Source organism: Salmo salar, chromosome ssa28, assembly GCF_905237065.1.
Source record: "Salmo salar chromosome ssa28, Ssal_v3.1, whole genome shotgun sequence".
Classification (NCBI taxonomy): Eukaryota; Metazoa; Chordata; class Actinopteri; order Salmoniformes; family Salmonidae; genus Salmo; species Salmo salar.
In genome coordinates, this window is record NC_059469.1 from 39,254,916 (window position 1) to 39,269,934 (window position 15,019).

Below are 15,019 nucleotides of genomic sequence, written 5' to 3' on the forward strand. Positions count from 1 at the left end.
GACCACAGGTGGACTCCGATCACGTTGTAGAAAGATCAAGGATGATCAATGATGCAACTGAGTTCAATGTAAAGTCTCGTAGCAAAGGGTCTGAATACTTATGTAAATAAGCTATTTGTTTATTATTTGCTAAAATTTCTAAAAAGCTGTTTATGCTTTGTCATTATGGGGGTATTGTGTGTAGATTGCTGAGGATATTCAAAAAAATATATATATATTTTAGAATAAGGCTGTAAAGGTAACAAAATGTGGAAAAAGTCAAGTGGTCTGAATACTTTCCGAAAGCACTGTATATCTGCAGTCCTACTCAAGACGCCTTATCAACAGAGCAGACCCTGGTCTGTCTGTAGCTGACAGTCTGTGTCTGTCTGTCATGTTCCCTGTCTGTCATGTTCCCTGTCTGTGTCTGTCTGTCATGTTCCCTGTCTGTGTCTGTCTGTCATGTTCTCTGTCTGTGTCTGTCTGTCATGTTCCCTGTCTGTCTGTCTGTCTGTGTCTGTCATGTTCCCTGTCTGTCTGTCTGTCTGTCTGTCTGTCTGTCTGTCTGTCTGTCTGTCTGTCTGTCTGTCTGTCATGTTCCCTGTCTGTCTGTCTGTCATGTTCCCTGTCTGTCTGTCTGTCTGTCATGTTCCCTGTCTGTCTGTCTGTCTGTCATGTTCCCTGTCTGTCTGTCTGTCATGTTCCCTCTCTGTCTGTCTGTCATGTTCCCTGTCTGTCTCTGTCTGTCTGTCATGTTCCCTGTCTGTCTGTCTGTCTGTCTGTCTGTCATGTTCCCTGTCTGTCTCTGTCTGTCTGTCATGTTCCCTGTGTCTGTCATGTTCCCTGTCTGTCTGTCTGTCATGTTCCCTGTCTGTCTGTCTGTCATGTTCCCTGTCTGTCTCTGTCTGTCTGTCATGTTCCCTGTCTGTCTGTCTGTCATGTTCCCTGTCTGTACCATTCTGTCTTGTCGGTGCAGATGAAGAACTGAGAGCCGTTGGTGTTGGGCCCAGCGTTGGCCATTGACAGAATGCCTAAATGGAGAAAAACACACACACACACACACACACCGAGTTTGAGTTCGTATGACAACATCCTTGATATCAAGTTAGCGATCTGAAAAAGTTAGATTTGGTCAATTGATTCTTTATGGCAGTGTTAACCGAAAGAGGTAAATCGTTCTCAACCACATTAAGTTGGTTATGCAGTAAGGCTCTCATTGAAACATCCGCAGTGCAACGCTGCCATCTAGTGGTACGAAGGGGACTCATTAAAAATAGCCCAAAAAAAAGGGTAGGCTGCAGTACTCTGGAAGAACATTTACAATCTAGAATGTTCCCAGATCTGTTGGTGCACTTGTCAGTTCCATTGCAGTCAGTCATCGGCAAGCCATTTCTTTCACATGATAATGAGTGATTGGGAGTTGGCGTAATAGCACAAAACAGACCGACACTCAGGCTAGATCAGGTGAACTTCAACCCAGACTAAACAGAAAAGGGTGAATCACTTACCAGGTCCTGTGTGCTTCAGTTGGAAGTTCTCGTCTTTGAATTTGGGTCCATAGATAGATTTCCCACCGGTTCCATTGTGATTAGTGAAGTCTCCCCCCTATTGAGTCGAATAGACACACACTTAGAAGGGGGTCAGAGTGTGTGTGGGGAAAAGATACCATGAGTTACCACAAAGGTATAGATGATCATTAGGGGTTCTCAAACTAAAACATAACTTGACCTACCTGGCACATGAACTGAGGGATGATCCTGTGGAAGATGGATCCCTTGTAGCCAAAACCATGTTCTCCTGTGCACAGTGCTCTGAAGTTCTCTGAGAGGAAGAATTAACGGTTTACACCAGGGCTCTCCATCCCTGTCCCTGGAGAGATACCCCTCCTGTAGCTTTTAACTCCAACCCTGTTCCTGGAGAGATACCCCTCCTGTAGGTTTTAACTCCAACCCTGTTCCTGTAGAGATACCCTCCTCTAGGTTTTAACTCCAACCCTGTTCCTGGAGATATACCCTCCTGTAGGTTTTAACTCCAACCCTGTTCCTGGAGATATACCCTCCTCTAGGTTTTAACTCCAACCCTGTTCCTGGAGAGCTACCCTCCTGTAGGTTTTAACTCCAACCCTGTTCCTGGAGAGATACCCTCCTGTAGGTTTTAACTCCAACCCTGTTCCTGGAGAGATACCGTCCTGTAGGTTTAAACTCCAACCCTGTTCCTGGAGAGATACCCATCCTGTAGGTTTTAACTCCAACCCTGTTCCTGGAGAGATACCCATCCTGTAGGTTTTAACTCCAACCCTGTTCCTGGAGAGATACCATCCTGTAGGTTTTCACTACAACCCTGTTCCTGGAGAGATACCCATCCTGTAGGTTTTCACTGTAACCCCAGTTGTAACTAACCTGATTCGGCTTATCGACAAGCTAATTATTAGAATCAGGTGCGCTAGAGGTTGGAGTTCATGTCTGCAGCATTGAAGGTCCCCAAGAACATCAATCTTAAATGGAAGAAGTTTGGAACCACCAAGACTCTTCATAGAGCTGGCCGCCCGGCCAAACTGAGCAATCGGGGGAGAAGGGCCTTGGTCAGGGAGGTGACCAAGAACCCGATGGTCACTCTGACAGAGCTCCAGAGTTCCTCTGTGGAGATGGTTGTCCTTCTGGAAGATTTCTCCTGCAGCACCACCAAATCAGGCCTTTATGGTAGAGTGGCCAGACAGAAGCCACTCCTCAGTAAAAGGCACATAACAGCCCGCTTGGAGTTTGCCAAAAGGCACCTCAAGTCTCTCAGATCATCAGAAACAAGATTCTCTGGTCTGATGAAACCAAGATTGAAACTCTTTGGCCTGAATATCAAGGAGGAAACCTGGCACCATCCCTACGGTGAAGCATGGTGGTGGCAGCATCTTGCTGTGAGGATGTTTTCAGCTGCAGGGACTGGGAGACTAGTCAGGATCGACGCAAAGATGAACGGAGAAAAGTACAGAGAGATCCTTGATGAAAACCTGCTCTAGAGTGCTCAGGACCTCAGACTGGGGTGAAGGTTCACCTTCCAACAGGACAATGACCCTAAGCACACAGCCAAGACAACGTAGGAGTGGCTTCAGGACAAGTCTCTGAATGTCCTTGAATGGCCCCAGCCAGAGTCCGGACTTGAACCTGATCGAACATCTCTGGAGAGACCTGATAATAGCTGTGCAGCGACGCTCCCCATCCAACCTGACAGAGCTTGAGAGGATCTGCAGAAAATAAAATGGGAGAAACTCCCCAAATACAGGTGTTCCAAGCCCGTAGCGTCATACCCAAGAAGATTCGATGCTGTAATCGCTGCCAAAGGTGCTTCAACAAAGTACTGAGTAAAGGGTCTGAATACTTATGTAAAATGTGATATTTCCATTTATTTGGGGACAAAAGGCCACTAAAAATGTGCAGTTGTGTCACACAACACAACGCTACTGCCTACCCCGGTCGACGCTGGTCCAATTGTGCGCCGCCATATGGGACTCCCAATCATGGCCCGGTTGTGATACAACCTGGTTTCGAACCAGGGACTGTAGTGACACCTCTTGCACTGAAATGCAGTGCCTTAGACCGCTGCGCCACTGTTTTCCAGCTAGAGAACATAAAAGTATTTATCAATAATAATAAATAAATATATAAATAAAATTGACATTGGCAACAAATGGAAATGTGTTCAGAAATAAATATACACAATATGTAAAAAACAGCTCCTCCTGACAGAGATCATCTCTGAAAGTAAAGAAAGACGGCCTAGTAGCCCACCACCTAATAAGCATTTCACTGCACCTGCGATAAACGGTGTAACCATGTACGCGACCAATAAAGTTTGATTTGATTTAAAAAAAAAAAAAACACTATATTGAATCATGAATAGTTATTGTTCTTTCTCCTACCTGCTGTTTTGGGCACAACATCTGCATTCAGCTGCAAAATTTAAAAATAGCACACGTTATGAAACAGTCAGTTGCAATGCAGCTAATCTGATTAAAATCAGGCTGTAATACACAATTCATTCGTATATAAAGCCTGAAACTAATGCCCCGCAAAAAAAAAAAATCACGTAAATGTTCTTTACAAGCCAGAATGTTGAATACTTTTATATTTCCAAAAAAGAAAACAAACTACCAGTTGTCCTTCTGCTGCTTGAAATTTTAGGCAAAATAGCCACAGGAAAGTATTGTTTACTAAACTTTGTAGAGAGCCGGTAGGTCCATGGTTGGATACACAGTTCTCTCGTCAATAGCTAACAGAATAGCCAACACGCCATGACAATGACTGAATCAGGAAAGGATGAAAAACTAAATCAGTGCCTTCGGAAAATATTTAGAATAAATAATAATAATAATAATATATAATTCGGAAAGTATTCAGACCCCTTGACTTTTTCCACATTGTTACGTTACAGCCTTATTCTAAAATGTATTAAAAATTGTTCCCCCCCCCCCCCCTCCTCAATTATTTTATTTAACTAGGCAAGTCAGTTAAGAACAAATTCTTATTTACAATCACGGCCGGATGGGATTCAGCCCCGATTCGAACCAGGGAATGTAGTGTCGCCTCTTGCACCGAGTACCTTAGACCGCTGCGCCACTCAGGAGGGCAAATCTACACACACACACACAATACCCCATAATGGCAAAGCAAAAATTGTTTTAGAAATGTTTGCTAATTTATAAAAAAAATGTAACAGAAATATTACATTTACATAAGTATTCAGACCCTTTACTCAGTACTTTGTTGAAGCAGCTTTGGCAGCGATTAGAGCCTCGAGTCTTCTTGGGTATGATGCAACATGCTTGGTACACCTGTATTTGGGGAGTTTCTCCCATTCTTCTCTGCAGATCCTCTCAAGCTCTGTCAGGTTGGATGGGGAGCGTTGCTGCACAGCTATTTTCAGGTCTCTGCTTAGGGTCTTGTACTGTTGGAAGGTGAACCTTCGCCCTAGTCTGAGGTCCTGAGCGCTCTGGAGCAGGTTTTCATCAAGGATCTATCTATACTTTGCTCCGTTCATCTTTCCCTCGATCCTGACTAGTCTCCCAGTCCCTGCCACTGAAAAACATCCCCACAGCATGATGCTGCCACCACCGTGCTTCACCGTAGGGATGGTGCCAGGTTTCCTCTAGATGTGAATCTTGGCATTCAGGCCAAAGAGTTCAATCTTTATTTTAAATTTTTATTTTACCAGGTAGGCTAGTTGAGAACAAGTTCTCATTTACAACTGCGACCTGGCCAAGATGAAGCAAAGCAGTGCGACACAAACATATTGGTTTCATCAGACCAGAGAATCGTGTTTCTGATGATCTGAGAGTCTTTTGGCAAACTCCAAGCAGGCTGTAGTGTCTTTTACTGAGGAGTGGTTTCCGTCTGGCCACTCTACCATAAAGGCCTGGTTGGTGGAGTGCTGCAGAGATGGTTGTTCTTCTGGAAGGTTCTCCCATCTCCACAGAGGAACTCTGGAGCTCTGTCAGAGTGACCATCAGGTTCTTGGTCACCTCCCTGACCAAGGTCCTTGTCCCCAGTTTGCTCAGTTTGGCCGGGCGGCCTTCAATGCTGCCTAAATGTTTTGGTACCCTTCCCCCAGATCTGTGCCTCGAAATAATCTTGTCTCGGCGCTCTGCGGACAATTCCTTCGACCTCATGGCTTGGTTTTTGCTCTGACGTACACTGTCAAATGTGGGACCTTATATAGACAGGTGTGTGCCTTTCCAAATCATGTCCAGTTAATTGAATTTACCACAGGTGGACTCCAATCAAGTTGTAGAAACATCTCAAGGATGATCAATGGAAACAGGATGCACCTGAACACAATTTCGAGTCTCATAGCAAAGGGTCTGAATACTTATGTAAATTAGGTATTTCTGTCTTTTAGTTTTAATAAAAGTTGCTAAAATGACAAACCCCGTAGATTGATTAAATAAATAAAAATTCCTCAATTTTAGAATAAGGCTATAACATCAAAATGTGGAAAAAGTCAAGGGGTCTGAATACTTTCCTAAGGCACTGATATATATATATATATATATATATATATATATATATATATATATATATATATGTACAATAATTGAAGATTTATTTTTGAATTCAAACAAAAAGGTATTGATCGTTTATTGTCATGTCCAGGCTGCATCACATCCGGCCGTGACTGGGAGTCCCATAAGGCGGTGCCCAGCATCACGCTTGGTTCAATAGCTATACATATCCAATATAAAACTAACTTCATGTTGCCCAAGTGAACCATAAACCTACTAAAAAGTCCGGTAAACAATACTTTATTTTGTTTCAAATTTCGAGCAACTGAAGGACAAATCGCAGCAGACAATCAGGTTGAGTAAGTTTTAAATTTAATTTTGTTAAAACGTTCCGCCGTTTAAATTCCGATGTCCACCAGATACGGTTTGTTTTGCTTCCCTCGTCATTCCCATAGTTAAACGCTTCCCTCGTCATTCCCCTAGTTAAACGCTTCCCTCGTCATTCCCCTAGTTAAACGCTTCCCTCGTCATTCCCCTAGTTAAACGCTTCCCTCGTCATTCCCCTAGTTAAACGCTTCCCTCGTCATTCCCCTAGTTAAACGCTTCCCTCGTCATTCCCCTAGTTAAACGCTTCCCTCGTCATTCCCCTAGTTAAACGCTTCCCTCGTCATTCCCCTAGTTAAACGCTTCCCTCGTCATTCCCCTAGTTAAACGCTTCCCTCGTCATTCCCCTAGTTAAACGCTTCCCTCGTCATTCCCCTAGTTAAACGCTTCCCTCGTCATTCCCCTAGTTAAACGCTTCCCTCGTCATTCCCCTAGTTAAACGCTTCCCTCGTCATTCCCCTAGTTAAACGCTTCCCTCGTCATTTCCCTAGTTAAGCGCTTCCCTTGTCATTCCCCTAGTTAAATGCTATCTAGTTATAGTCTGTACTACCACACAGTAAAGCAACTCACGAGTTGAACACATGCGGCATCCTCAACGTGGAGTTACAGACTGCTCCATTTAATGACTTCCGCCGGAAAGGAAAGACTTTGATGCGTCTTTGGTGGACATGAGGAATATTTACACCATTTTGCAGGCATCCGTTTCAGACTGCATATACACCAAATAATAGCGGATTAAAAAATCAGACTAGTAGTTAGCTAGTTTGTACAGTAGAACCCAGTTCTACAGGGTTGACATGCTAATAAATGGTGCTGTAATTTAGCGATTTTCACGTTGGTTTTTCCAAGTTGCATCTGATTTATTATCAGACGTCTACTAGTTGTCTCAAAAAGGCCAAAACAAAAGGAACATTTTTAATAGCCGAGTTACGTAAACCATCGGATCAAAACAACGGAACTCACCTCGAATGTTACTCTTCCGACGGGCTGGTTGTCAGCGGCAATGTCAAAGTAGACGACCGGGTTGGCGACGGTAGGACCAGCGGAATACATCCGAGCGGCGGTAAACGCCAACGAACGTCCTGAAATGAGCTTGACCCTACTCGGTAAAGCTGCAAGTAACATTTTTAAGGCTGGGTAGTAAACATATAAAAATATATGGATTTGAGATGGCGTGTTAATACCACGTTAGGTGGGTTACATGTGACGGCAAGGAGGAAGTTCTTCCTCAAAATCTCGGAAGAATATCAACCGTTTCTAATCCCGGAGGCGTAACATCGCGAGATTTCCGGGAACACCAGGCCGGGATTTGAGATGTCAATGAGAGATGTCAAATTTTATCATCAAATCAAATGTATTTATATAGCCCTTCTTACATCAGCTGATATCACAAAGTGCTGTACAGAAACCCAGCCTAAAACCCCAAACAGCAAGCAATGCAGGTGTAGAAGCACTTTTCCTTTACTTGTTCATTTTCTCGAAATCTTAAAGGCACAACATAGATTGGAGCAAACGTCTTCAGTAGTTGAGAACATGTTATTACTCCAAACTCGTGAAAGTGACAAACTGACACGTTTTTTTTTTCTTTCATTTTCGTCAGAAAACAACTTTATATTGATGGAGTGCCTTTTGATTTGACTGCTTGCACATGCGCAGTTTGGCTCTAGACATCGATGGAACTGGATGCTCAAGCGTTTCGCTACACTCGCAATAACATCTGCTAACCAGGTGTATGGACCAATAACATCTGCTAACCATGTGTATGGACCAATAACATCTGCTAACCATGTGACCAATAACATCTGCTAACCATGTGACCAATAACATCTGCTAACCATGTGTATGTGACCAATAACATCTGCTAACCATGTGACCAATAACATCTGCTAACCAGGTGTATGGACCAATAGCATCTGCTAACCATGTGACCAATAACATCTGCTAACCATGTGTGACCAATAACATCTGCTAACCATGTGTACCAATAACATCTGCTAACCATGTGACCAATAACATCTGCTAACCATGTATGGACCAATAGCATCTGCTAACCATGTGACCAATAACATCTGCTAACCATGTGACCAATAACATCTGCTAACCATGTGACCAATAACATCTGCTAACCATGTGACCAATAACATCTGCTAACCATGTGACCAATAACATCTGCTAACCATGTGACCAATAACATCTGCTAACCATGTGACCAATAACATCTGCTAACCATGTGTATGACCAATAACATCTGCTAACCATGTGACCAATAACATCTGCTAACCAGTGTGACCAATAACATCTGCTAACCATGTGACCAATAACATCTGCTAACCATGTGGACCAATAACATCTGCTAACCATGTGACCAATAACATCTGCTAACCATGTGACCAATAACATCTGCTAACCATGTGACCAATAACATCTGCTAACCATGTGACCAATAACATCTGCTAACCATGTGACCAATAACATCTGCTAACCATGTGACCAAAAACATCTGCTAACCATGTGACCAATAACATCTGCTAACCATGTGACCAAAAACATCTGCTAACCATGTGACCAATAACATCTGCTAACCATGTGACCAATAACATCTGCTAACCATGTGTATGGACCAATAACATTTCATAAGGCGAATATTCAACTTTTGTTACACACATCCAGATGATGCTCTGTACTATTTTGCGTTTAACCCTGTTGGTGTGATCAAGGCGTTAGACCCCAAGACGTGTTTATATGCATAGATATATGCAGTAAAGAGGTCCATGTGGTTTGGAACTACACTGAACAGAAATAGAAATGCAACATGTAAAGGGTTGGTCCCATGTTTCATGAGCTGAAATAAAAGATCCCTGAAATGTTCCATAAACACAAAAAGCTTATTTCTCTCAAATCGTGTTGTGGCTTGTGTTTTATTTTTTTAAATAGTGGAGACAAAATAGTGGAGACAAAAGGGGTAAAAAGTACCACAAAATAAATAAGAGAGGCCACACAGGAGGGTACAGGAGTGGACTCAGCTCGCACCCCCGTGTTGAGGGTCAGTGTGGCAGATGTGTTGTTGCCTACCCTTACCATTTGGTCAAACAGCAGTAAAGCATGGATCATCATGTCACCAGAATAAGACTCAGTATTTATCGGAAAATCAAGGCCGGCAGATGGCGATATTAATCTGATAGGTTGTTATTTTTCAGAGTAAATAACCCACGGACACTAAGAGAAGCTTTAACCAAGTTTAATTATTCTCGAAGGTTCTGTTCAGCTGAAATCAGACAGCAAAACATTTCAGACGTCACAGTTTATATACATCCCACTTAAGACACTCCCCCTTTCTCTCCAATCCTTACATTTTATGGCTCTACAGGAAGCTAATAAAGAGGGTAACAGGATTCCAAACATTTATTACTCCCTTAAGAGAATCTGTCCTCTCCCCCTCTTTCATCTAATCCACAGATGTCCATCTGTCTCTCCTGTATCAAATCAAATTTATTTATATAGCCCTTCGTACATCAGCTGATATCTCAAAGTGCTGTACAGAAACCCAGCCTAAAACCCCAAACAGCAAGCAATGCATGTGAAAGAAGCACGGTGGCTAGGAAAAACTCCCTAGGAAAAACTCCCTAGAAAGGCCAAAAACCTAGGAAGAAACCTAGAGAGGAACCAGGCTATGAGGGGTGGCCAGTCCTCTTCTGGCTGTGCCGGGTGGATATTATAACAGAACATGGTCAAGATGTTAAAATGTTCATAAATGACCAGCATGGTCAAATAATAATAATCATAGTAGTTGTCGAGGGTGCAACAAGCACGTCCGGTGAACAGGTCAGGGTTCAATAGCCGCAGGCAGAACAGTTGAAACTGGAACAGCAGCACGGCCAGGTGGACTGGGGACAGCAAGGAGTCATCATGCCAGGTAGTCCTGAGGCATGGTCCTAGGGCTCAGGTCCTCCGAGAGAAAGACAGAAAGAGAGAATTAGAGAGAGCATATTTAAATTCACACAGGACACCGGATAAGACAAGAGAAATACTCCAGATGTAACAGACTGACCCTAGCCCCCCGACACATAAACTACTGCTACATCGCTCTCCTCTCCTCCAGAACCATTAACTTCTAACATAACACCCCAGTCTCTTTCATTTGTTATCATTCATTTTAATATCTCAATGTTCAAAGTTTAGCCCGATTCCAACACATCTTACCGTCCAAACTCATTGTATGCAGCCAGCAATACACTCATATCCCTCGCGGACCAGTTAGTATCTAGAACATTCTCCATTCAGGCTGCAAAGACATCGATTTTGTCCTTAAATACATTTAATGGCTTAGCGTTTGGACGGTAAGATGGAAACGACTCGATATCACCCACTATCTGCTAATAAACTTGATGGTTTATCGAGTCGTACTCGACTCACCACATCATCATGTGACTCCAAGTTTACTTTGCATAAAAAATGTGGATGGAAATGTGGTTAGTGTATATATTTTTTTACAAATAATGTACAATACATTACTGTGTTTAAAAAAAATCTAATTAACATAACGGGTCCTTCTGATAATTCAGTTATATGGTATATAGTTATTATATAGATATTAGCTTGTCACGTCATCTAACTACATACAATAATTCTGCAAGACTAAAAATCACAATTAGTTCCTTTATTGTTCTGACCAGTTATTAGAATATGAGCTGATTGTACATACAATGTACAAACAGAGACAATAGGCCAATGTTTTTCTATGAATGAATCACCTTAGATTGTACCATTTCCATTTCTTTCTCTCTATTTGAGCATGATATATAAACTTGTACAAACTATAGATTGCTACAATCTGTTTGAGTTTTGACCCTTTCCCCTCTAGCATCCCCCTGGTATTTTCTTCATATTGTTTATCTGTAGCACCTCAGATAGACTAGTACACATAGGCTCGATATTAAACAGCGTTTGACACGCTTCGAAGTACGGTAATGGAATATTTAGAATTTTTTTGTCACGATATGCGCCGGCGCGTCACCCTTCGTTAACCTTCGGATAGTGTCTTGAACACACGAACAAAACACTGCTATTTGGATATAACTATGGATTATATGGAACCAAACCAACATTTGTTGTTGAAGTAGAAGTCCTGGGAGTGCATTCTGACGAAGAACAGCAAAGGTAATCCAATTTTTCTTATAGTAAATCTGAGTTTGGTGAGTACCAAACTTGGTGGGTGTCAAAATAGCTAGCCTGTGATGGCCGGGCTATCTACTCAGAATATTGCAAAATGTGCTTTCACCGAAAAGCTATTTTAAAATCGGACACCGCGATTGCATAAAGGAGTTCTGTATCTATAATTCTTAAAATAATTGTTATGTTTTTTGTGAACGTTTATCATGAGTAATTTAGTAAATTCACCGGAAGTGTTTGGTGGGAATGCTAGTTCTGAACGTCACATGCTAATGTAAAAAGCTGTTTTTTGATATAAATATGAACTTGATTGTACAAAACATGCATGTATTGTATAACATAATGTCCTAGGGTTGTCATCTGATGAAGATCATCAAAGGTTAGTGCTGCATTTAGCTGTGGATTTGGTTTTTGTGACATTATATGCTAGCTTGAAAAATGGGTGTCTGATTATTTCTGGCTGGGTACTCTCCTGACATAATCTAATGTTTTGCTTTCGTTGTAAAGCCTTTTTGAAATCGGACAGTGTGGTTAGATAAAGGAGAGTCTTGTCTTTAAAATGGTGTAAAATAGGATTTTCGAGGAGTTTGTATTTCGCGCCACGCCCTATCATTGGATATTGGAGCGGTGTTCCGCTAGCGGAACGTCTAGATGTAAGAAGTTAAACAAATCAAAATATATTTTTGATTCTTCAAAGAAGCCACCCTTTGCCTTGATGACAGCTTTGCACACTTTTGGCATTCTCTCAACCAGCTACACCTGGAATGCTTTTCCAACAGTCTTGAAGGACTTCCCACATATGCTGAGCACTTGTTGGCTGTTTTTCCTTCACTCTGCGGTCCAACTCATCCCAAACCATCTTAATTGGGTTGAGGTCTACTGTACATGATGGAGGAACATATTGTCTGTAGTCTACTGTACATGGTGGAGGAACATATTGTCTGTAGTCTACATGATGGAGGAACATATTGCCTGTACTCTACATGATGGAGGAACATATTGTCTATAGTCTACTGTACATGGTGGAGGAACATATTGTCTTTAGTCTACTGTACATGATGGAGGAACATATTGTCTGTAGTCTACTGTACATGATGGAGGAACATATTGCCTGTACTCTACATGATGGAGGAACATATTGTCTGTAGTCTACTGTACATGATGGAGGAACATATTGTCTGTACTCTACATGATGGAGGAACATATTGTCTGTAGTCTACTGTACATGATGGAGGAACATATTGTCTGGAGTCTACATGATGGAGGAACATATTGTCTGTAGTCTACTGTACATGATGGAGGAACATATTGTCTGTAGTCTACTGTACATGATGGAGGAACATATTGTCTGTAGTCTACATGATGGAGGAACATAGTCTGTACTCTACATGATGGAGGAACATATTGTCTGTACTCTACATGATGGAGGAACATATTGTCTGTAGTCTACTGTACATGATGGAGGAACATATTGTCTGTAGTCTACTGTACATGGTGGAGGAACATATTGTCTGTAGTCTACTGTACATGATGGAGGAACATATTATCTATAGTCTACTGTACATGATGGAGGAACATATTATCTGTAGTCTACAGTACATGATGGAGGAACATATTGTCTGTAGTCTGCTGTACATGATGGAGGAACATATTGTCTGTAGTCTACATGATGGAGGAACATATTGTCTGTAGTCTGCTGTACATGATGGAGGAACATATTGTCTGGAGTCTACATGATGGAGGAACATATTGTCTGTAGTCTACTGTACATGATGGAGGAACATATTGTCTATAGTCTACTGTACATGATGGAGGAACATATTGTCTGTAGTCTACTGTACATGATGGAGGAACATATTGTCTGTAGTCTACATGATGGAGGAACATACTGTCTGTAGTCTACTGTACATGATGGAGGAACATATTGTCTGTAGTCTGTAACCCCACCCACTTTGCCAAAGCACAGCCCCCACACCACTAGAGGGATGTCTTCAACCACCAACTTACCATCCTGAGACCAGGCTGAGTATAGACCCCACACCACTAGAGGGATATCAACAGACCACGGCTGAGTATAGACCCCACACCACTAGAGGGATATCAACAGACCAGGCTGAGTATAGACCCCACACCACTAGAGGGATATCAACAGACCAGGCTGAGTATAGACCCCACACCACTAGAGGGATATCAACAGACCAGGCTGAGTATAGACCCCACACCACTAGAGGGATATCAACAGACCAGGCTGAGTATAGACCCCACACCACTAGAGGGATATCAACAGACCAGGCTGAGTATAGACCCCACACCACTAGAGGGATATCAACAGACCAGGCTGAGTATAGACCCCACACCACTAGAGGGATATCAACAGACCAGGCTGAGTATAGACCCCACGCCACGAGAGGGATATCAACAGACCACCAACTTACTACCCTGAGACCAGGCTGAGTATGGTCCACAAAGATCTCATCCACCGCAGGAGCCCGAGGGGGTGACGCCAACCCGGACAGGAAGATCACGTCAGTGACTCAACACACTCAAGTGGAGTATAGCGGGAAAAAAGCCTGTTGTGACGTGACGCACCCTTCCTAGGGACGGCATGGGAGAGCACTAGTAAGCCAGTGATTCAGCCCACATGATAGGGTCCGTGGAAGAGAATCCCAGGAGAGAGAGGGGATTAGAGATGAGTCTTCAGGAAAGACTGAAAGGTGGAGACCGAGTCTGCGTCTCTCACATGGGTAGGCAGACCATTCCATAAAAATGGAGCTCTATAGGAGAAAGCCCTGAAGTTCTAGGGACAATAAGGAGGCCTGCGTCTTGTGTCCATAGCGTACGTGTAGGTATGTACGGCAGGACCAAATCGGAGAGATAGGTAGGAGCAAGTCCATGTACAGTAATGCTTTGTAGGTTAGCAGTAAAACCTTGAAATCAGTTCTAGTCAGGATTCTAGCCGTGTTTAGCACTAACTGAAGTCTATTTAGTGCTTTATCCGGATAGCCGGAGAGTAGAGCATTGCAGTAGTCTCATCTAGAAGTGACAAAAGCATGGATTAGCTTTACTGCATCATTTTTGGACGAAAAGGTTTCTGAATTTTGCAATGTTACTAAGATGGAGAAAAAAAAAAGCTCCCTTTGAAATATTCTTGTTATGTTTTTCAAAAGAGAGTTCAGGGTCCAGAGTAACGCTGAGGTCCTTTAATTTCAGATGACTCATCAACACAGCAGCCTAAGTACCACAGCCTAACGATGATGTCTACCTGAGACTCCAAGCCAAACCCTACAGAGTCCTCCCCCAGACCCTTCATCTACAGCCCTCGGCTTCATCTGGTCTATTTTCATGAGCTCCTGAATCCTCATTTCAATTTGACCTTGCTGCTATTAGCCAATAGAAATGCATTGAATAACAGATTCAAATATGGATAAACAGATTGTAAAAAAAATCAATCAAAAAGGACGTTTGTTTTTATCTGAGTGATTTAAGAAAGATCAGGAT

The 15,019-nt window shown here is 42.6% G+C and overlaps 1 protein-coding gene across 2 annotated transcripts in view; it reads right to left on the reverse strand.

The window, feature by feature from the left end:
* LOC106589992 (peptidyl-prolyl cis-trans isomerase A) overlaps positions 1 to 7,619 on the reverse strand; it is an 8,965-nt gene extending 1,346 nt beyond the window's left edge. Inside the window, exons 1-6 of one of the 2 annotated variants that reach the window (XM_014180469.2) lie at positions 7,316 to 7,619; positions 3,890 to 3,920; positions 3,439 to 3,588; positions 1,712 to 1,800; positions 1,488 to 1,584; positions 935 to 1,010 (exon numbers count right to left, since the gene is read on the reverse strand). In XM_014180469.2, the coding sequence (XP_014035944.1) occupies positions 935 to 1,010; positions 1,488 to 1,584; positions 1,712 to 1,800; positions 3,439 to 3,588; positions 3,890 to 3,920; positions 7,316 to 7,477 (605 nt within the window). In that variant the 5' untranslated portion in view covers positions 7,478 to 7,619. The remainder of the gene's footprint in view (positions 1 to 934; positions 1,011 to 1,487; positions 1,585 to 1,711; positions 1,801 to 3,438; positions 3,589 to 3,889; positions 3,921 to 7,315) is intronic. The other variant, XM_014180470.2, reaches the window with a different exon arrangement.
* Between the last annotated feature and the right edge of the window lie 7,400 nt (positions 7,620 to 15,019).